Source organism: Cetorhinus maximus, chromosome 23 (assembly GCF_964194155.1).
Source record: "Cetorhinus maximus chromosome 23, sCetMax3.hap1.1, whole genome shotgun sequence".
NCBI classification, from domain to species: domain Eukaryota; kingdom Metazoa; phylum Chordata; class Chondrichthyes; order Lamniformes; family Cetorhinidae; genus Cetorhinus; species Cetorhinus maximus.
Window position 1 is genome coordinate 28,150,395 of NC_135901.1, and position 18,912 is coordinate 28,169,306.

At 43.9% G+C, this 18,912-nt stretch overlaps 5 protein-coding genes across 5 annotated transcripts in view; 3 read left to right on the top strand and 2 right to left on the bottom strand.

Moving 5' to 3' along the window:
• The window catches only part of LOC144697450 (uncharacterized), a 190,551-nt gene that overhangs the window by 117,532 nt on the left and 54,107 nt on the right, over positions 1-18,912 (top strand). The window lies entirely within an intron of this gene.
• The window catches only part of LOC144697124 (uncharacterized), a 162,906-nt gene that overhangs the window by 67,137 nt on the left and 76,857 nt on the right, over positions 1-18,912 (top strand). The gene's annotated exons all lie outside the window — the stretch shown is intronic.
• LOC144697127 (uncharacterized) overlaps positions 1-18,912 on the bottom strand; it is a 215,081-nt gene that overhangs the window by 38,251 nt on the left and 157,918 nt on the right. The gene's annotated exons all lie outside the window — the stretch shown is intronic.
• LOC144697179 (uncharacterized) overlaps positions 1-18,912 on the top strand; it is a 148,190-nt gene that overhangs the window by 29,356 nt on the left and 99,922 nt on the right. The gene's annotated exons all lie outside the window — the stretch shown is intronic.
• The window catches only part of LOC144697408 (uncharacterized), a 68,153-nt gene continuing 51,489 nt past the window's right edge, over positions 2,249-18,912 (bottom strand). Inside the window, 3 exon segments of the mRNA XM_078569385.1 lie at positions 2,249-2,606; positions 2,680-2,757; positions 15,714-16,528. Of these exon segments, the coding sequence (XP_078425511.1) occupies positions 2,330-2,606; positions 2,680-2,757; positions 15,714-16,528 (1,170 nt within the window). The 3' untranslated portion in view covers positions 2,249-2,329.

The window sequence follows — 18,912 nt, forward strand, 5'->3', positions numbered from 1 at the left end:
TTCCCATGCCAAGCAGTGAAAACATGGTGGCCTTGACACCCAGGTGTCGTCTAGAATTCAAGGCACTCTTGTTTTCTCTGTCCTCTGGGAGCTGTTCATCTCCCTGTTCCCACATAGCAAGTCATCTGTTCTCAGCTCTGCCAGATTTCTGCTGAAGTTTGGCCCTTTTTATCCCTTTCAGATCAATAAAACAACCAGAGAATGAAGATCCGAGTGTGGTTTTCTTTAAAAAAAAGTTCAGGGGCAAAGGATACAAATTTCGCCAAGATACAGCTGTGAACTTATTCATTCGATCTCCACTTTCTTGCCTTTCACTAGAATGTAGGTGGAAACCAAATTGTTACATTCCACTGAACTACACCCAGGGTGAGTTATTCCAATTCCTTTACTGTCCAGTACAATATTTTCCTCATATCTTCAAACAGAAATTAAACATTCCCATTCGATTTTAAGCATTAACATTTTATTTGCTCTTTATTGTGGATGTCAGGCTGGGGTTTTTCTCCTTCGAGCACAGGAGGTTGAGGGGAGATTTGATAGAGGGGTACAAGATTATGACAGGTTTAGATAAAGTGGACAAAGAAAAGCTGTACCCATCAGCTGATGGTACAAAGACGAGGGGGCTCACAGATTTAAGATTTTGTGTAAGAGGTGCAGGGGGGTATGAGGAGGAACTGTTTTATGCAGCGAGTGGTAATGAGCTGGAACTCGTTGCCTGTGTGGGTGGTGCAAGCGGAGACGATGAACGATTTCAAAAGGAAATTGGGTGGAGACTTGAGGTAAATAAACTTTCAGGGATGTGGGGATAGCACGGGAAAGTGGGACTGGTTTGCTCCACAGAGAGCTGGCATGGACTCAATGGGCTGAATGGCCTCCTTCTCTGTCCCAATGACTCTTGATCTAAAGAGAATAATTTCAGCTGCTCCAGTCTCTCCAACCAACTGAAGTCCCTCATCCCTGGTGCCATTCTCGTAAATCTCCTCTGCACCCTCTCTAAGAACTTCACATCTTTCCTTAAGTGTGGGGCCCAGATATAGGGTTCCATTCTAGAGGGATAGAATTGAAAAGCAGGGAGGTTATGTTCAACTTGTTTCAAACCATGGTTAGACTACACTGGGGAGTACTGTCAACATTTGTGATCTCCATTTAGAAAAAGGAAATAGAGGCACTGGAGAAGGGGCAACAAAGATTCACAAGAATAAAACCAGAACTGAGAGCATTAAACCCTCGGGAAAGGCTGGGCTGCTTGAATAAATTTAAGGGGAAGCTAGATACATACATGAGGGAGAAAGGAATAGAAGGATATGCTGATGGGGGGAGATGAAGAGGGGTGGGTGGAGGCTCATTTGGAGCATAAATACTGATAGAGACCAATTGAGCCGACTGGCCTGGCCCTGTGCTGTAGACTCAATGGAACAGAGACAAATGTACTTATTTTAGATCTACCTGTAGTGGTAGGAACTCGCTGGTGTCTCAGGCAGGTGGATGAATGGCTGAATCCCTTCCCATGCACAGGGAAGGTGAACAGTCTTTCCTCAGTGTGAATTTGCTGGTGGACCATGAGGCCCATTTTTGAAATATCGGGGAGTTGAGGGCTATGAGGAGCTGGCACGAAAGAGGAGTTGAGGCCTGGGGCAGATCAGCCATCATCTTATTGAATGGCGGGTCAGGCTTGAGGGGCCGAATGGCCTACTCCTGCTATTTCTCATGTTCTTATTTAGTTTTTAAAGCTGCCCCACCATCAGAGCATTTAAAATATCTCATTAGGGACACTGTCCTGGTGTCCCAGCAAACTGGACGAGTGAACCTCTTCCACATACAGAGCAGGTGAACGGTCTCTCCCCGGTGTGAATGCATTGATGAGTTTCCAGGGAAGACCAGGAATGGAATCGCTTCCATGAGTCCCCACATTTCCACGGTTTCTCCATGGTAAGTGTGTCCTTGAGCCTCTCCAGGTTCAACGCTCAGTTGAAGCCTCATCCACGGGTAATCCGACCCTGACAATTTCCATTTGATTTTAGCCATTTCTCACAAAAGCTACTTGAGTTGTCAGCCTCTGTCTGAAATTTTATTTTCCTTTAGTTTCCAACCTTCACCATTAGACAAGGATTCTCTGTTACCATGTGATAATCCTGACAGCCTTAGGGTGGAGTCAATCTTTACCTTGACGTCGATTTATTCAGAGTGAAACATTACAGGTATAGACCTCCTGACTCCACACTATGTCACTAAGTGACTAAGTGTCTATTTATATGTGCTCAAGTAAATATCCAATCAATATATACTTAACCTCAATTGATACAATTGACATCCACAGTCTGAAAGGGCTCTATTTGGTGTGACTGCCATGGTGTCTCAGCATCTCCGATGAACAAGTGAATCCCTTCCCACACACAGAGCAGGTGAACGGCCTCTCCCCAGTGTGAACTCGCTGGTGTGTCTGCAGGTGCACTGATTGAGTAAATCCCTTCCCACACTCAGAGCAGGTGAACGGCTTCTTCCCGGTGTGAACTCGCTGGTGTCGCTGCAGGTTGGATGAATCAATGAATCCCTTCCCACACACGGAGCAGCAGAATGGCCTCTCTCCATTGTGAACTCGCTGGTGTCTCTGCAGCAGGGATGACTGAGTGAATCCCTTCCCACAGTCAGAGCACGTGAATGGCCTCTCTCAATTTCTACAAGTGGGATAACTGAGTGAATCCGTTCCCACACTGAGAGCAGGTGAATGGTCTTTCCCCAGTGTGAACTCGCTGGTGTGTCAGCAGGTTGAATGAATGAGTGAATCCCTTCCCACACAACGAGCAGATGAACGGCCTCTCCCCAGTGTGACTGCGTCGATGAGCTTCCAGTTCAGAGGGGGATCTGAAACCCTTCCCACAGTCCCCACATTTCCATGGTTTCTCCATGGTGTGCATGCCCTTGTTCTCTCCAGGTCCGACGATCAGTTGAAGCCTTGTCCACACACACACCATGTATAATATCTCTCCTCACTGTGAATGGTGCAATGTTTTTTCAGTCTGTGTAACTAGTTAAAGCTCTTTCCACAGTCAGTTTTTCCAGTCACACTGATGTTTAAAATATTTTGAAGCAGACAGAACAGACAAACGTTTCTCCTTCTAGATTCAAAGGCTGATGATACTCAGGTCCTGATGAAATGAGTGACTCTGTCAGTTTTGATGTGACGTTCGGTTTGAGATTTCTGTCTGGAAATCCTCCTTTTCTAATATTCTGTAAAAGGAATTCATCAATCTCCCTCCATTCACACTCTGCTGTACTGAATATACACCCAACAGTACAGCACTAAAAATGAGTGCAATACACAGTGCTTTATTACAAGATTAGAGATGTGTGTAATATACAGTACTCTATGATATGCTTTGGGGAGGCAGTGGCATAGTGGTATTGTCACTGACTAGTATTCCAGAGAGCCAGTCAATGCTCTGGGGACCTGGGTTCAAATCCCACCACAGCAGATGGAGAAATTTGAATACAATAAAAATCTGGAATTAACAGTCTGATGATGACGGTGAAACTATTGTTGATTGTTGCAAAAACTCATCTGGTTCACTGGTGTCGTTCAGGGAAGGAAATCTGTCGTCCTTACCTGGTCTGCCCTACATGTGACTCCAGGCCCACAGTAATGTGGTTGACTCTTAAAATGCTCAGGGACAGTTAGGGATGAGCAATAAATGCTGGCCGAGCCAGTGAAGCCCACATCCCATGAACAAATTTTAAAACAAGATACATGGGGTGTGAGGGGCAACTTTTTTTCAGCAGTGAGTGGTGATGGCCTGAAACCCACTGCCTACAATGATGGTGGATGCAGATATGATCAATAATTTCAAAATGAAATTGGATGGACACTTGCAGGCGAAACATGCAGGCGAACGGGGATATTGAGGGGGAATGGGACTGACTGATTGAATGGGATTGCTCTCGACTTGTCAAATGGACTCCTTCTGTGCCTATGACAGCAAATATATAACATTGTTACAGTGCTATATCACAAGACCAGGAAAGTTAATGAACTTAATTACAGAACTATAAATTATATATCTAAAGTGGCCCCTATCACAACATTAGACAGATATATAGCCTATATTAATATATTGTCCAGGGTGCAGAACTCATAAAATAAAATAAGGGACACGTCAGCAGTGGGGCTGGAGGAATTGGTGGGGGGGAGGGGGGGTGCAGTTAGGTGGGATGCTGGTGACTCTGAGAACAAGTTGGGGCTGTGCGGGTATCAATATGAGACGGGAGGTAGGGGTGGGGAGGAGGGGTCTTGAGACAATATTAGTGTGAGGCGTGGGATTTAAAATCAACTAAAACTTACAACGTATCCTGTTCAGTCACAACATCATAGTCTCTTCACTGGCCGACTCAGTCACTTGCCATTCCACTCGAATCACTCAAACTCACCCTGGAGACTCCTGGGATCAGTTTCCCACAGTCTGTCCTAAAATTACAGCAAAAAGGCAAAATAAGGAGCAATCCCTGAAAATACAGGACAGTTCATCACCCTGAAATTGTCCCCTTAAATGTCAATCATCTCCTGTGGAAACCACCCCTTTAACTGTGAACATTAGGAAAGAGACCATCCTTTTAGCCAGACAAATAAATGTGTCAAGCTGAGGGAGCAAAGCATGTCAATGTCTTTAAGAGAGAGAGAGAGACCTGGGCCAACCTTTCCAGAGTCTGCACCCTCCCTGGATTCACTTCCTTTCTCTTCAGTTCCTGCAAGTCAAGAATTTCCCCCCAGAATGAGAAAAGAAATGGAAAGGGGGAGAAAAGAAAGTGTTTTACTCACAGATGTTGGACACAGGTGGAAGTTTTAGTCTGTGTGAAGCTCAACCTTCATTCACACAAAGCCCGCGCTCTGATTGGCTGGAGGACGTGTCCTTCCGGTCCTCCAAATCTTTCCATTGGTCAACCCTTCAGTATGAGGGGAAGAGGCGGGCTCTCCCTCGCACATGCGCAACTTCCCCTCCCGAGTTCTCCGAGCGGCTTCTCGTTCTGGCCGGAGCCGTCAGCTGGTTGCCTGGAAACAAAAACAGAATTACCTAGAAAAACTCAGCAGGTCTGGCAGCATCGGTGGAGAAGAAAAGAGTTGACGTTTCGAGTCCTCATGACCCTTCAACAGAACTGAAGTATAGTTAGGAGAGGGGTGAAATATAAGCTGGTTTAAGGTGGGGGGCGGGGGGAGAGAGTAGTTGAGGTGGGGGGTGGTTGGAGGGACAAGCAAGCAGTGATAGGAGCAGAGAATCAAAAGATGCCACAGACAAAGGGATCAAAGAGGTGTTGAAGGTGGTGATATTATCTAAGAAAAGTGCTAATTAAGAATGGATGGCAGGACACTCAAGGTACAGCTCTAGTGGGGGTGGGGTGGAAAGACTGACAAGGTATTAGTTGTAGATTTAAAAATAATGGAAATAGGCAGGAAAAGAAGAATCTATATAAATTATTGAAAAAAAAAGGGAGGGGGAAGAAACAGGGTGGGGATGGGGGGAGGGAGTTTAAGATCTAAAGTTGTTTAATTCAATATTCAGCCCGGAAGGCTGTAAAGTGCCTAGTCAGAAGATGAGGTGCTGTTCCTCCAGTTTGCGTTGGGCTTCACTGGAACAATGCAGCAAGCCAAGGACAGACATGTGGGCAAGAGAGCAGGGTGGAATGTTAAAATGGCAAGCGACAGGGAGGTTTGGGTCTTTCTTGCGGACAGACCGCAGGTGTTCTGCAAAGCGGTCGCCCAGTTTGCGTTTGGTCTCTCCAATGTAGAGGAGGCCTGGAAACCTTGGCTCGAGGAGGGGGAGGGGGAACAATGGGTAGGGGCCTGCAGACTGGAACCCGAGGACGTCACCACGGAGCAGAGTGATTCCTATTGGTTGATTCAGGTAGGGTTCCATTGTGGACGTCACAATGCGGAAGTTGGACAATGAGCTTTAGACTAAGACTTCCTCCTCTGGGCAACAGCCCCCCCTCCTCAACTTGCTCTCACGGTCACAAGCATCCCGCTCCCATGCATGCCTCCAGCCCCACGTCTGAAGGGTCCCTTATTTTATTTCATAAGAATTCTGTCCCCTGGAGAACACAGTACTAGAGGGCAAAGATATGCCTAATGTTGTGATAGGGATGTTATGACGTGGCAGATGATGTGTGCCAGGTGGACCAAATCCACAAGGGAAACTTGGCCATGCTATCACAACAGTTTTGCAATTTCTATTTATTACGAGAAGATGTGTGCACTGAATTCAGAAACAAGGAGTCCACTAAGACCTTTAGAGATTTTAAAAATGAAATTAGAATATTTATTAACAGAATAAAAGATTTCAATCACATATGTAAGACTACAATTGCTTAATACTATAACAAATCCTAACATTCCTAATTAACCTGACTCTAAATTACACTCTTTAAAGCAACAATCCAAAATAGATTTTAAATTTAAAAAACAAGTCAGCAAGTTACCACAGGACACACTTGACAGTGGACTTCCAAAAGCTTGTCTCCAACTTTAGTCACTGGACACAGTAGACTTATGCACAAATGGGTGGAGACTTCCTGAAGGCTGTTTCACACACTCCTGCTAGATTTCACATGGCCCCCAACATATCCTTTCATCCTCTTTTATATATGCTTCTCTTCCTTTACTAGGTAAATTCCATTGTTCCATAGGTCTTTGGAACTTCACCTTTCCGATACTATAAACATTTTTCATGTTGCCAATATTGCCAGTAACCTTTGGGAAAAATAAACACACTGCTTAGCCTTGCTTATCTGGCTCATTGTAAAAATCTTAAAGTCCCTTTGAAATTCAAAGAACCCCTTCACTTATCTAAAAATGCAAATTCCCTTCACACTTTACATACTAAGACCCCATCAACATTTACAAATTAGCATTTCAAGTACATTTCTACACCTAACTTCTTTTGATAATTTCAATCTTGCAGTCTCCCTAACTCCAAATGTAATTAAATTACACAGTGAGAACCATCCACACTCACACCCATAAAGCTACTTGACAATAAACCAGAATAGCATTATGAAAATTGTTATCCTTTCGTAATGGGGGACACACTAGATATATTGTTTATAGTTTTGTACTAAAGTTCATTTGTTATCCTTTTAGTCTTGGAGGACAGTACTGTAGCTACTTAATATATTTCCAGTCATAAGAGTCATTATGACACAGAAGGAGTCCATTTGACAACTCAAGTCCATACCGACTCTCTGTAGAGTGATCCAGTCAGTCCCAGTCCCATTTCCTTCAAGTGTCAATTCAATTTCATTTAGAAATTATTGATCATCTCTGGAACCACCACCCTCATAGGCAGTGGATTCCAGGTCATCACCACTGGCTGTTGAAATAAAGCTCATCCCCACTGCACCATGTATCTCCAATCATGTAATAGAGCACTGTGTCTTATACACATTTTCAGTACAGTACTATTGGGTGTATATTAGATACAGCAAAGTGAGAATGGAGCAAGAGTGTTTGGGATGGAGATTTACTGCTTTTGGGGAATGAGAGAGGAAAGAATGTTCGATAGAAAATAGAATTGCCTGTTCTGAATTTCTATCCTGTACTGACAATAATGACTTTTGTAAACTCCTTTAGCAGGATATTAGAAGGGGAGGATTTGCGGACAGAAATCGCAAAACAAACATCACATGAAGATCTGACAGTCAATCAATTCATCAGGACCTGAATATGATCAGCCTTTGAATCTAGAAGGAGAAACGTTTGTCTGTTTTGTCTGCTTCAAAAGGTTTTAAACATCAGTGTAACTGGAAAAGTTCCGAGATACATATACCCGAGTGAGAGTGTTCCAGTGCACTGACTGTGGAAAGAGCTTTAACCAGTTTCTCAGCTTGAGAAAAACATCGCACCATTCACAGTGGGGAGAGACCATACACGTGTTCTGTGTGAGGACGAAGCTTCAACTAATCGTAGAACCTGGAGAGACACAAGGACACGCGCACCATGGAGAAACCATGGAGATGTGGGGACTGTGGGAAGGGATTCAAAACCCCGTCTGTGTTGGAAACTCATCGACGTGGTCACACTGGGGAGAGGCCATTCACCTGCTCTGAGTGTGGGAAGTGATTCACCCAGTCACCTCACCTGCAGACACACCAGCGAGTTCACACTGGGGAGAGACCGTTCACCTACTCGGAGTGTGGGAAGGGATTCAGTGCTTCATCCCCCCTGCTGAGGCACAAGCGAGTTCGCACCGGGGAGAGGCCGCTCACCTGCTCTGAGTGTGGGAAGGGATTTACTCGGTCATTGTACCTATTGGCACACCAGCAGGTTCACACTGGGGAGAGGCCGTTCATCTGTTACGTGTGTGGGAAGGGATTCCCTCGGTCATCCGAACTGCAGAAACACCAGCGAATTCACACCGGGGAGAGGCCGTTCACCTGCTCTGAGTGTGGGAAGGGATTCACTTGGTCATCCCATCTGCTGGTACACCAACGAGTTCACACTGGGGAGAAGCCATTCACCTGCTCTGAGTGTGGGAAGGGATTCAGTGATCCATCCACCCTGCTGAGACATCAGCGAGCTCACACGAGGGAGATGCTGTTCACAAGCTCTGAATGTGGGAAGAGATTCACTTGTTCATCTGAGCTGCTAACACACCATGACAGTCACACTGATTAGAGACCGTTTAGATGCTCTGACTGTGGCTGTCAATTGAGGTTAAGTATACACAGGTGGACATCATGGATTGGACAGTTACTTGAGCACATCTCAAGAGACCCTTACTGACATAGAGTGGAGTTGATTCAGGAGGTATATACCCGTAATGTTTCACTCAGTGAATAAATCTATACCAAGACTGGCTCCGGTTTCTTCCTTCACCATCAGGCTGTTAGGATTATAACATGGTAATGGAGAATGCATGTCTAATGATGAAGGTTGGAAACTAAAGGAAAATAAAATTTCAGACAGAAACTTACAACCTGAGTAGTTTTTGTGAGAAATGGCTGAAAGCAAGTGGAAATTGTCAGGGTCTGATTACCCGCCGATGTTCTCGGAGTCTGAGCCACACGACCAGTGGAAGAATGAAGTGGAGATGTGGACACGGGTTACGTCCCTACCAAGGAGGAAACAAAGTCTGCTCTTGGCATCGTCACTTCCCAACAAAAGTAATTTCAGAAGCAAAGTATTTAGTGAGCTGGATCCCATCAGTTGGATACTGATGAAGGTTTGGACCTTCTATTCGGATTCATTGATGAGATTTACAAGAAAAATGATCTACTGGATGCCTATGAAGCATAGTTGGACTTTGACAGGTTTCAAATGAGGGTGAAAGCATCTTTAGCAGATCTAGAAATCACAACAAAAGACAGGATTGGAACAGCACTAATAGGTGAATGAACCCCAGGAATGACCAAGGAACAATTAACAGGTGTTTCAGGTCTGACTCAAAATATCATTATGTGATGAACTGCCCAAAGTGGAAAATCAGGGTCTTCGAAGTGACACATGACACAGAGAATTCTGAGGCTGAAGGTGATGATGATGATCACTCTGAAGGAATTGTACTAGTCACAAGGAGATTTGGTCCAGTGATGAGTATGTTACTCACAGACTCATTCAGCTGTGCTGTGTTAGACAGTGGCTGCACCTCATCAGCATGTGGATTAGATTGGTGAAAATGTTACCCATATTCACCTCGTACTGAGGATCGACACAAGGTTAAGGAGTATGAAAGTTCTACTTGTCTTGGTTTGGTGATGTCAACACATTGAAGTCACTAAAAAGAGTGGGGATTCCCTGCAAAATAACTGGAGTCAGCCTCTTCATCAGTGTTAACTGTTAAACTTCACCCCGATGACACATTTGTGTAATTAATAAGGCTTATATTACCAAATTGTACTGTATGTAAGCTTAACAATTGCCTGTCTCTTTAAGTTCCAGATACTGTAATGTAGCTTTCAGGAAAAAAAACTGGTGTTAAGGTCAGGAAGGGGTCAGAGCACCAGGTGTTCCAGGACACCCTGTTTAGATACAAGTTATAGCTCACAGTCTGTGGAGGCCAAGTCACTGACTATATTGAAGAAGGAAATACATAGATTTCTGGACTCTTAAGGGTGTCAAGGGGTATGGGGAAAGCACAGGAGTACGGCATTGAGATCGGGGATCAGGCATGATCATATTGAATGGCGGAGCAGGCTTGCAGGGCTGAATGCCCTTCTCCTGCTCCTATATTCTACGAAGACAGGCCTAACCTGTCCAACCTTTCCTCAGAAGATAACCCCCTCATTCCAGGAATCAGGCAAGTGAACCTTCTCTGAACTGCTTCTAGTGCAATTCTGTCATTTCTTAAATAAGGAGACGAAAATTGTGCACAATGCTCAAAATGTGGTCTCACCAAGTCCCTGTACAGCTGCAGGAAAACATCCCTATTTTCATTTTCCATCCCCCTTGCAATAAACATGAAAATGCCATTTGCCTTCCAAATCACTTGTTGGACCTGCAGACTAACTTTTTGTGGTTCATGTACCAGGACACCCAGATCCCTCTGTACCTCAGAGTTCTGTAATCTCTCTCCATTTTAATAATATGCTGTTTTTTTTATTCTTCCTGCCAAAATGGACAAGTTCACATTTTCCCACATTATACCCAATCTGCCAAATTTTTGCTCAGTCACTTAACATATCGATATCACTTTGCAAACTCCTTAAGTCCTCTTCATAATTTATTTTCCTACATATTTGTGTGATCAGCAAATTTAATCGCCATACATTCAGTCCCATCATCCAAGTCATTGATATAGATTGTTAAAAGTTGAGGGCCCAGCACTGATCTCCAGTGGTACTCCACTTGTCACATCTTACCAACCCAAAAATGGCCTATTTATGCCTACTCTCTGTTTCCTGTTAGTTAATCAATCCTCTATCTGTGCTAATATGTTACCCCGTCCACCACCAGTTCTTATTTTGTGTAGTAACCTTTGCTGTGGCATCTTGTGAAAAGCCTCCTGGAAATCTAAGTAAACCACATCTACAGGTTTCCCTTTAACCTCATTTCTTGTTACTTCCTCAAAGAACTTTGATAAATTAATAAATCACGATGGACTCCCTGAACCCCATTTTCTAACATTGTGTGTCAGCAGAAAAATAAAACCTGATCTCCCCCTCTGGCTCCTTTGTCAATTACCTTAGAGGGACTCACTTCCTGTTAAAGAGCCTGCCAACCCCATTCACCCATCTTCCCTAAAGTGCATAAATTTTATGAGGAAAAGTCTGGAAAAATCAAATATTTTTGCTGATAAAAGTTTATTCATGAAATGTAACATGGGGAACAAAACAAACAGAAAATTACTCGAGGATCAAAGACAACCAGAGTAAAAGGATGTGCACAATGTTCTGGACCCAAATGGTTTCTCTTCGGCTCCTGGGTACCTTGTTCCCATGACTCCCCGCTTTGGACACAGGGGCACTGAACCCCGGGAGTCAAGTCACCATTAGTCCCTGTCACTGCTTCCCACCCCCGATTGGTTGGAGGCCTATTTCCCAGTCAGTCCTCCAGCACCTTCCTGTCTCTCTATCAGTGTGCCGCCCATGGCAGTTTCCCAACTGGGGCACAGGCCCCGTTATTCTCAGCTAAATTCAGCCCTCAGCTCCGTTGCCTGGCTGTCACTGTCACGAGCAATTTCTAAAAAGAAATTCAAATTCACAGTAAACTAATTAAAGGATCTCATGACAAGACTTCAAGTTTTATGACTTTTACTGCAGCAAACAAACTAGAAGCAACAATGAAGAAACACAATATTTGTCAGCAACATACACTTTAAACAAGCAAACATAACTTTGCTATTTTACTTTTAACACAATTAAAAATCCCACTCCACGGTTATACTTTACTCTGTTCCTTAAGTAGACACTCAGTTCTCCTGGAACCTGTCCAAAGTGATTATTTGCTTCCAAGGGTTTACTTCCATTCTTTTCCTTTCCCAGTCTGGCAACCTTTAACCCCAGAACTGTCTTTCACAGTGAAGGTTCTCCTGGGTTCTCCCTATAACTCAAGCAAGGCGAATCTTCCAGTCTCATTTTAAATCCTCATTAATTTGGTTTTTCAATCTGAGCACAAGGTCCCATCCACATTCCCATGTGGTGAAACAGAGACATGCCATCTCTATCAGCTCTCTCTTTCTTGAACCCTGGCAGACTGATGTGTCTGTGAAATTCAGGGATGCCTTTTAGGAGAATTTTCCAATCTGATCCTACAATGGCTTCCTGTGGATCCTTCCCCTATCAGACCCCATCTCCATGGCAATGTGAATCACATGGGCCTTGGATCCAGGTAGACATGCCAATTCGTTATCTTTCAGACTCCCAACTTCATTCTATCTTGAAATTAAATACACAATTAAATATAGCCATATACAAAATCTGACATTTTCAATACCTTCCTGGGACTTTGGAGACTAACAGAATATTGAAGGATGCATGGCATTTAGGGAGGGCAGGAAGCTTGGAAAAGGTGGAGGGGTGGCACTGTTAATTAATGATGGCATTTACACAATAGAGAGTGATGGCCAAGTTCAGGGAACCAGAATATAGAAGCAGTTTGGGTAGAGATGAGAAATGACAAAGGGAAGAAGTCACTTGTGGGAATGGCGTACAGGACACCCAACAGTAACCACATGGTAGGACGGAGAATAAAGGAAGAAATAATGGGAGCATGTCAGAAAGGTACGACGATAAATATGTGGGATTTTAATTTACATATAGACTGGAAAAATCAGATGGGCAAAGGAAGCCTAGATGGGAAGTTCATAGAATGTTTTCAGGATAGTTTCATAGAACAGCACATTCTGGAACCAGAGAGCAGGCTATACTAGACCCGGTATTGTGCAATTAGATAAGATTAACTAATGACCTCATAGTGAAGGTGCCCCGAGGTAGCAGCAATCACAATATGATTGAATTTTACATTCAGTTTGAGGGAGAGAAGTGTGGGTCAAAGACTAGTATTTTAAACTTAAAGAAGGGCAATTATGAGAGCATGAAAACAGAGCTAGCTAAAGTGACCTAACAAATTAGGTTATTGGATAGGTCAGTAGAGATGCAGTGGCAGACATTTAAGGGGTTATTTCAGAATATACAGAATAGATGCATTCCAACAAGGAAGAAAAATTCCAAGGGGATGATGCACAATCTGTGGTTAACTATAAATGTTAAACATAGTATCAAACTTACAGAAAAAGCATATAATTGCACAGGGATGGCTGGCAGATCAGAAGATTGGACAGAATATAAAAAACAGCAAAGACAGACTAAAAGATTAATAAGGAGGGAAAAATTAGATTAGGAGAGAAAGCTAGCTGAAAGTAGAAAAACAGAGTTTCTCTAGATGTTTAAAGCAGAAAAGAGTTAACAAAGTGAGCATTGGTGTTCTAGAAAGTGAGTCTGGGGGATTAATAATGGAAAATAAGGAGATGGCAGATGAATTGAACAGGTATTTTGCATCAGTCTTCACTACAGGGGATACAAATAACATCCCAGAAATAGCTGTAAATCAGGAAATGGAAGGGAGGGAGGAACTCAAGAAAATTACAGTCACCGTAGAAGTGGTACTGAGCAAATTTGTTGGAGCTGCAGGCTGACAAGAAGCCAGTTCCTGATGTACTTCATCCTAGGGTCCTAAATGAAGTGGCTAGTGAGATAGTTGATGTGTGGGTTGAAATTTTCCAAAATTTCCTTGATTCAGGAAGGTTCCATTAGATTGGAAAATAGTGAGTGTAACTCCTTCATTCAAAAAGGGAGAGAGAAAGCAGGCCAGTTAGCTTAACATCTGTCAGAGGGAAGATGTGAGAAGCAGTTATTAAAGACGTTACAACGGGGCACGTAGATAAATTCAGGGTTATCAGGCAGAGTCTACATGGTTTTGTGAGAGGGAAATCATGTTTAACCAATTTATTGGAGTTCTTTGAAGAAGTAACATGTGATGTGGATAAAGGGGAACCAGTGGAACACTAACTTAGATTTCCAGAAGGCATTTGATGAGGTGCCACATCAAAGGTTATTATGGAAAATAAAAGCTCATTGTGTAGGGGGTAACATACATGGATGGAAGATTGGCTAGCTAACAGGAAACAGAGTAGGCATAAATGGGTCATTTTCTGGTTGGCAAGATGTAACGAGTGGTGTGCCACAGGGATCAGTGCTGGGGCCTCAACTTCTACAATTGATATAAATGACTTGGATGAAGGGACCGAAGGGATGGTTGCTAAATTTGCTGATGACACAAAGATAGGTAGGAAAGTAAGTTATAAAGAGGACATAAGGAGACTACAAAAGGATATAGACATGTTAAGTGAGTGGGCAAATATCTGGCAAATGGAGCGTCATGTCGGAAAATGTGAAATTGTCAATTTTGGCAGGAAGAATAAAAACAAAGCATATTATCGAAATGGTGAGAGATTGCAGAGCTCTGAGATGCAGAGGGATCTGGGTGTCCTTGTGCATGCATCACAAAAGCTAATTATTCAGGCAAATCAAGTCATTAGGAAAGCTAACAGAATGTTATTGTTAGAAGCAGGAAGGTTATGCTTCAGTTAAACAGGGCATTGGTGACACCACATCTGGAGTACAGTGTACAGTGTTGGTCTCCTTATTTAAGAAAGGCTGAAAATATGTTGGAAGCAGTTCAGAGAAGGTTTACTAGCCTAATACCAGGAATGGGAGGGTTGTCTTATAAGGAAAGGTTTGACAGGCTGGGCTTGTATCTGCTGGAGTTTAGAAGAATAAGAGGCGACTTGATTGAAACATACAAGATGCTGAAGGGCCTTGACAGGGTGGATGTGGAGAGGATGTTTCCTCTTGTGGGAGAATCTGGAAATTGGGGTCACGGTTTAAAAGTAATGGGTCACCTGTTGAAGACAGAGAAGAACTTTTTTCTCTCAGAAGGCAGTGAGTCTTTGTAACTCTTGGAACTCAGCCTCTTGGTCCTCCTTTGCTGAATTCAAAAGAAGCTCAATTCAAAACATGCTCCAATGCTCAGGCTTACTACTTTTTTTGGCCACTTTATGAGCCTCTTCCTTTGATTTCATGCAATCTTCAACTTCTCTTCTTGGCCATAGTTGCATCACTTTTCCTGTTGGGTTTTTATTCTTGAAAGGAATCTACATTTGTCGTAAATATATTATAATTCCTTCAATGTTAGCTATTGCCTGTCTATCGTCATCGATTTTCATGTAGTTTCCCAATCTACTACAGTCAGCTTGACCCTCGAACTGTGATCGTTTTCTTCTGTGGGAAACACCCAGATAAATTATACAAAAGAACCATCTAACCAGCACAACCCATCTCCATGGCAAAGTGGCATACTTTGGGTGGTTTCAAACAGAAATGCAAACGATATACCTTTCACATTCCAAGCACCCTTTCATTCTGTGATCCCTGTGAAATATGAAACTCAATATTCTGAACATGGCTCAAACAGCATCAGCCCACTGGAAGCAAAGTCGTGAGACCAGCCAGTCCAGCAGAAAGAAACCCTCCGACCCTCCCACTTCACCAAGTGTCAGAATGAACATGGTTCAGTCCTGGATGTGATTAACAGCAGCAATAACAGCAGAATCCAACCCCTGGAATCACTTATAAACTCGTTGGTGTCTCAGCAGGTCAGATAACTGAGTGAGTCCCTTCCCACACTCAGAGCAGGTGAATGGCCTCTCCCCGGTGTGAAAACGTGTTGGTATCTCTGCAGGCTGGATTTCTAAGTGAAGCTCTTCCCACACTCAGAGCAGGTGAACGGCCTTTCCCCGGAGTGAACTCTCTGGTGTCTCAGCATGTTGGATAACTGAGTAAATCCCTTCCCACACAGAGAGCAGGTGAATGGCTTCTCTCTGGTGTGAACTCGCTCGTGTTCCTGTAGCGTGAATAACTGAGTGAATCCCTTCCCACACTCTGAGCAGGTAAACGGCCTCTCCCCAGTGTGAACCTGCTGGTGCACCTGCAATGTAGATAACCGAGTGAATCCCTTCCCACACTCAGAAGAACAGAACGGCCTCTCCCCATTTTGAATTTGCTGGTGTGTCCGCAGGTGAGATACCTGAGTGAATCATTTCCCACACTCAGGGCAGGTGAATGGCCTCTCCCCAGTGTGAACTCGCTGGTGTGTCTGCAGGTGGGATAACTGAATAAATTGCTTTTCACACTCGGAGCAGGGGAACGGCCTCTCCCCGGTGTGAACCTGTTGGTGTGACTGCAGTCTGCATAACCGACTGAATCCCTTCCCACACTCTGAGCAGAAGAGTGGCCTCTCTCCAGTGTGAAATCGCTGGTGCCTGTACAGGTTGGATGAATCAGTGAATCCCTTCCCACACTGAGAACAGGTGAATGGCCTCTCCCCAGTGTGAACTCGCTGGTGTACCTGCAGGTGGTATAACCGAGCAAATCCCTTCCCACACTCAGAGCAGGTGAAGGGCCTCTCCCCGGTGTGACTGCGTCGATGAGTTTCCAGCTCAGACGGGGATTTGAATCCCTTCCCACAGTCCTCACATTTCCACGGTTTCTCCATGGTGCGCATGTCCTTGTGTCTCTCCAGGTTCGATGATCAGTTGAAGCCTCGTCCACACAGAGAACACGTGTACAGTCTCTCCCCGCTGTGAATGGTGATGTATTTTCAGGCTGTGTAACTGGTTTATGCTCTTTCCACAGTCAGTTCACTGGAACACTCTCACTTGGGTGTGTGTGTTTCGGGCCTTTTCCAGTCACACTGATGTTTAAAATCTTTTGAAGCAGACAGAACAAACATTTCTCCTTCTAGATTCAAAGGCTGATCATATTCTGGTCCAGATAAATCCAGTGACTTTCAGAATTTGACCTTTGGTTTGAGATTTCTGTCTGTAAATCTTCCCCTTTTAATATCCTGTAAAATGAATTCACAACAGTCCTCACTGTCAGAACAGGACAGAAATTCAGAACAGACAATTCTCATTTCTATAGAACATTCTTTACTCTCTCATTCCCGAAAAGCTGTAAATCTCTGACCCACACACCTTCCCTCCATTCTCACTCTGCTGTACCTAATATACACTCTCCCAATTCTCCTGAAGGTGCTGATTCATGCTGATCAACAGATCCACATTCACCACTTCCTGTCTAGGACAAAGATATCATAAGAAATAGGAGCGCAAGTAGGCCCTTCGACCCATCAAGCCTGCTTGCCCATTCAAGGAGATCATGGTTGATTTACCTTGGCACGATTTTCCTGCACTATCCCCAATATCCCTTCATATCTACAACATCTAAAACCTATCTATCTCTGTCTTGAATATATTTAATGATTGAGCCTCCACAGTCCTCTGGGGTTGAGAATTCCAAAGCTTCATCACCCTCTGAGTGAAGAAATTCCTCCTCATCTTACCTTTAACTCCATTTTTCTGCCTGTCCCCCATAACCCCTCGACTCCCTTGTCAATCAAAAATCGGTCTAACTCATCCTTGAATATATTCAATGACCCGGCCTCCACTAGTCCCTGCAGAAGAGAATTCCAACATGCTGAGACACCAGCGAGTTCACTCTGGCGAGAGGCCGTTCCCCTGCTCTGAGTGTGGGAACGACCGTCTGAGCGAAGAAATTCCTACTCATCTCCATCTTAAATAGGAGGCACCTTATTTTTAAACTCTGTCCCTATTTCTAGACTCCCCCATGAGTGGAAACATCCTCTCAGCATCTACCCTGTCAAGCTGCCTCAGAATCCGATATCTTTCAATTAGGTCACCTCTCATTCCTCTAAACTCCGATTTGTTTCGGCCCAACCTGCTCAATGTTTCCTCATAAGACAATCCCTTCATCCCAGGAATCAGCTGAGTGAACCTTCTCTGAACTGCTTCCAATGCAAGTATATCCCTCATTAAAGAAGGAGCCCAGATACAGTACTCTTGGTGTGGTCTCACCAATACTCTGTAAAGCTGCAGTAAGACTTCCCTACTTTTATATTCCATCCCTCTTGCAATAAAGGCCGACATTCCAATTGCCTTCCTCTTTACTTACTGTACCTGCATATTGACTTTTTGTGATTCATGGACAAGGACAACCAGATCCCTCTGTACTGCAGCATTCTGCAGTCTCTCTCCATTTCAATAATATTCTACTTTTCTATTCTTTCTGCCAAAGTGGACAACCTCACATTTTCACACATTATACTCCATCTGCTAATTTTACTCCCACTCACTTAACCTATCCTAGATTCTCCCACAAGAGGAAACCCTCTCCACATCCACCCTGTCAAGAACCCTCAGGATCTTAAAGGTTTCAAGTAAGCCGCCTCTTACTCTTCTAAACTCCAGTGGATACAAGCCCAGCTTGTCCAGCCTTTACCAATAAGACAACCTACCCATTCCTGATATTAGCCGAGTAAACCTTCTCTGAACTGCTTCTAATGCATTTACACCTTTCTTTAAATAAGGAGACCAGCACTGTACACAGTACTCCAGATGTGGTCTCACCAATGCCTTGTACAACTGAAGCATAACCTCCCTAATTTTGTATTCAATTCCCCTCACAATAAATAATAACATTCTATTAGTTTTCCCATGACCTGTTGTACTTGCAGACTAACCTTTTGTGATTCATGCACGAGGACAGCCAGATCCCTCCGAATCTCAGAGCTCTGCAATCTCTCACCATTTAGGTAAAATCCTTCCCGCCAAAATGAACGATTCCACATTTGCCCACATCAGATCTTGTTGAATTTATCTGGTTGTTTCTCACAGAAAGCAGTTACAAAATTGATTGTGTCGTTTGCAGCTAATTTGGAGTTGTTGAGGGGAAAAGAAGCTGAAAGATCTGCCTAGCTTGGAGCTAGAGGAGGAAAACTACAGTGACCCTCCCGGTGAAAGTCTTCCGGGTGTACAAAATCAGAGCAGAAGTCGGCCACCCGGCTCCTCGAGC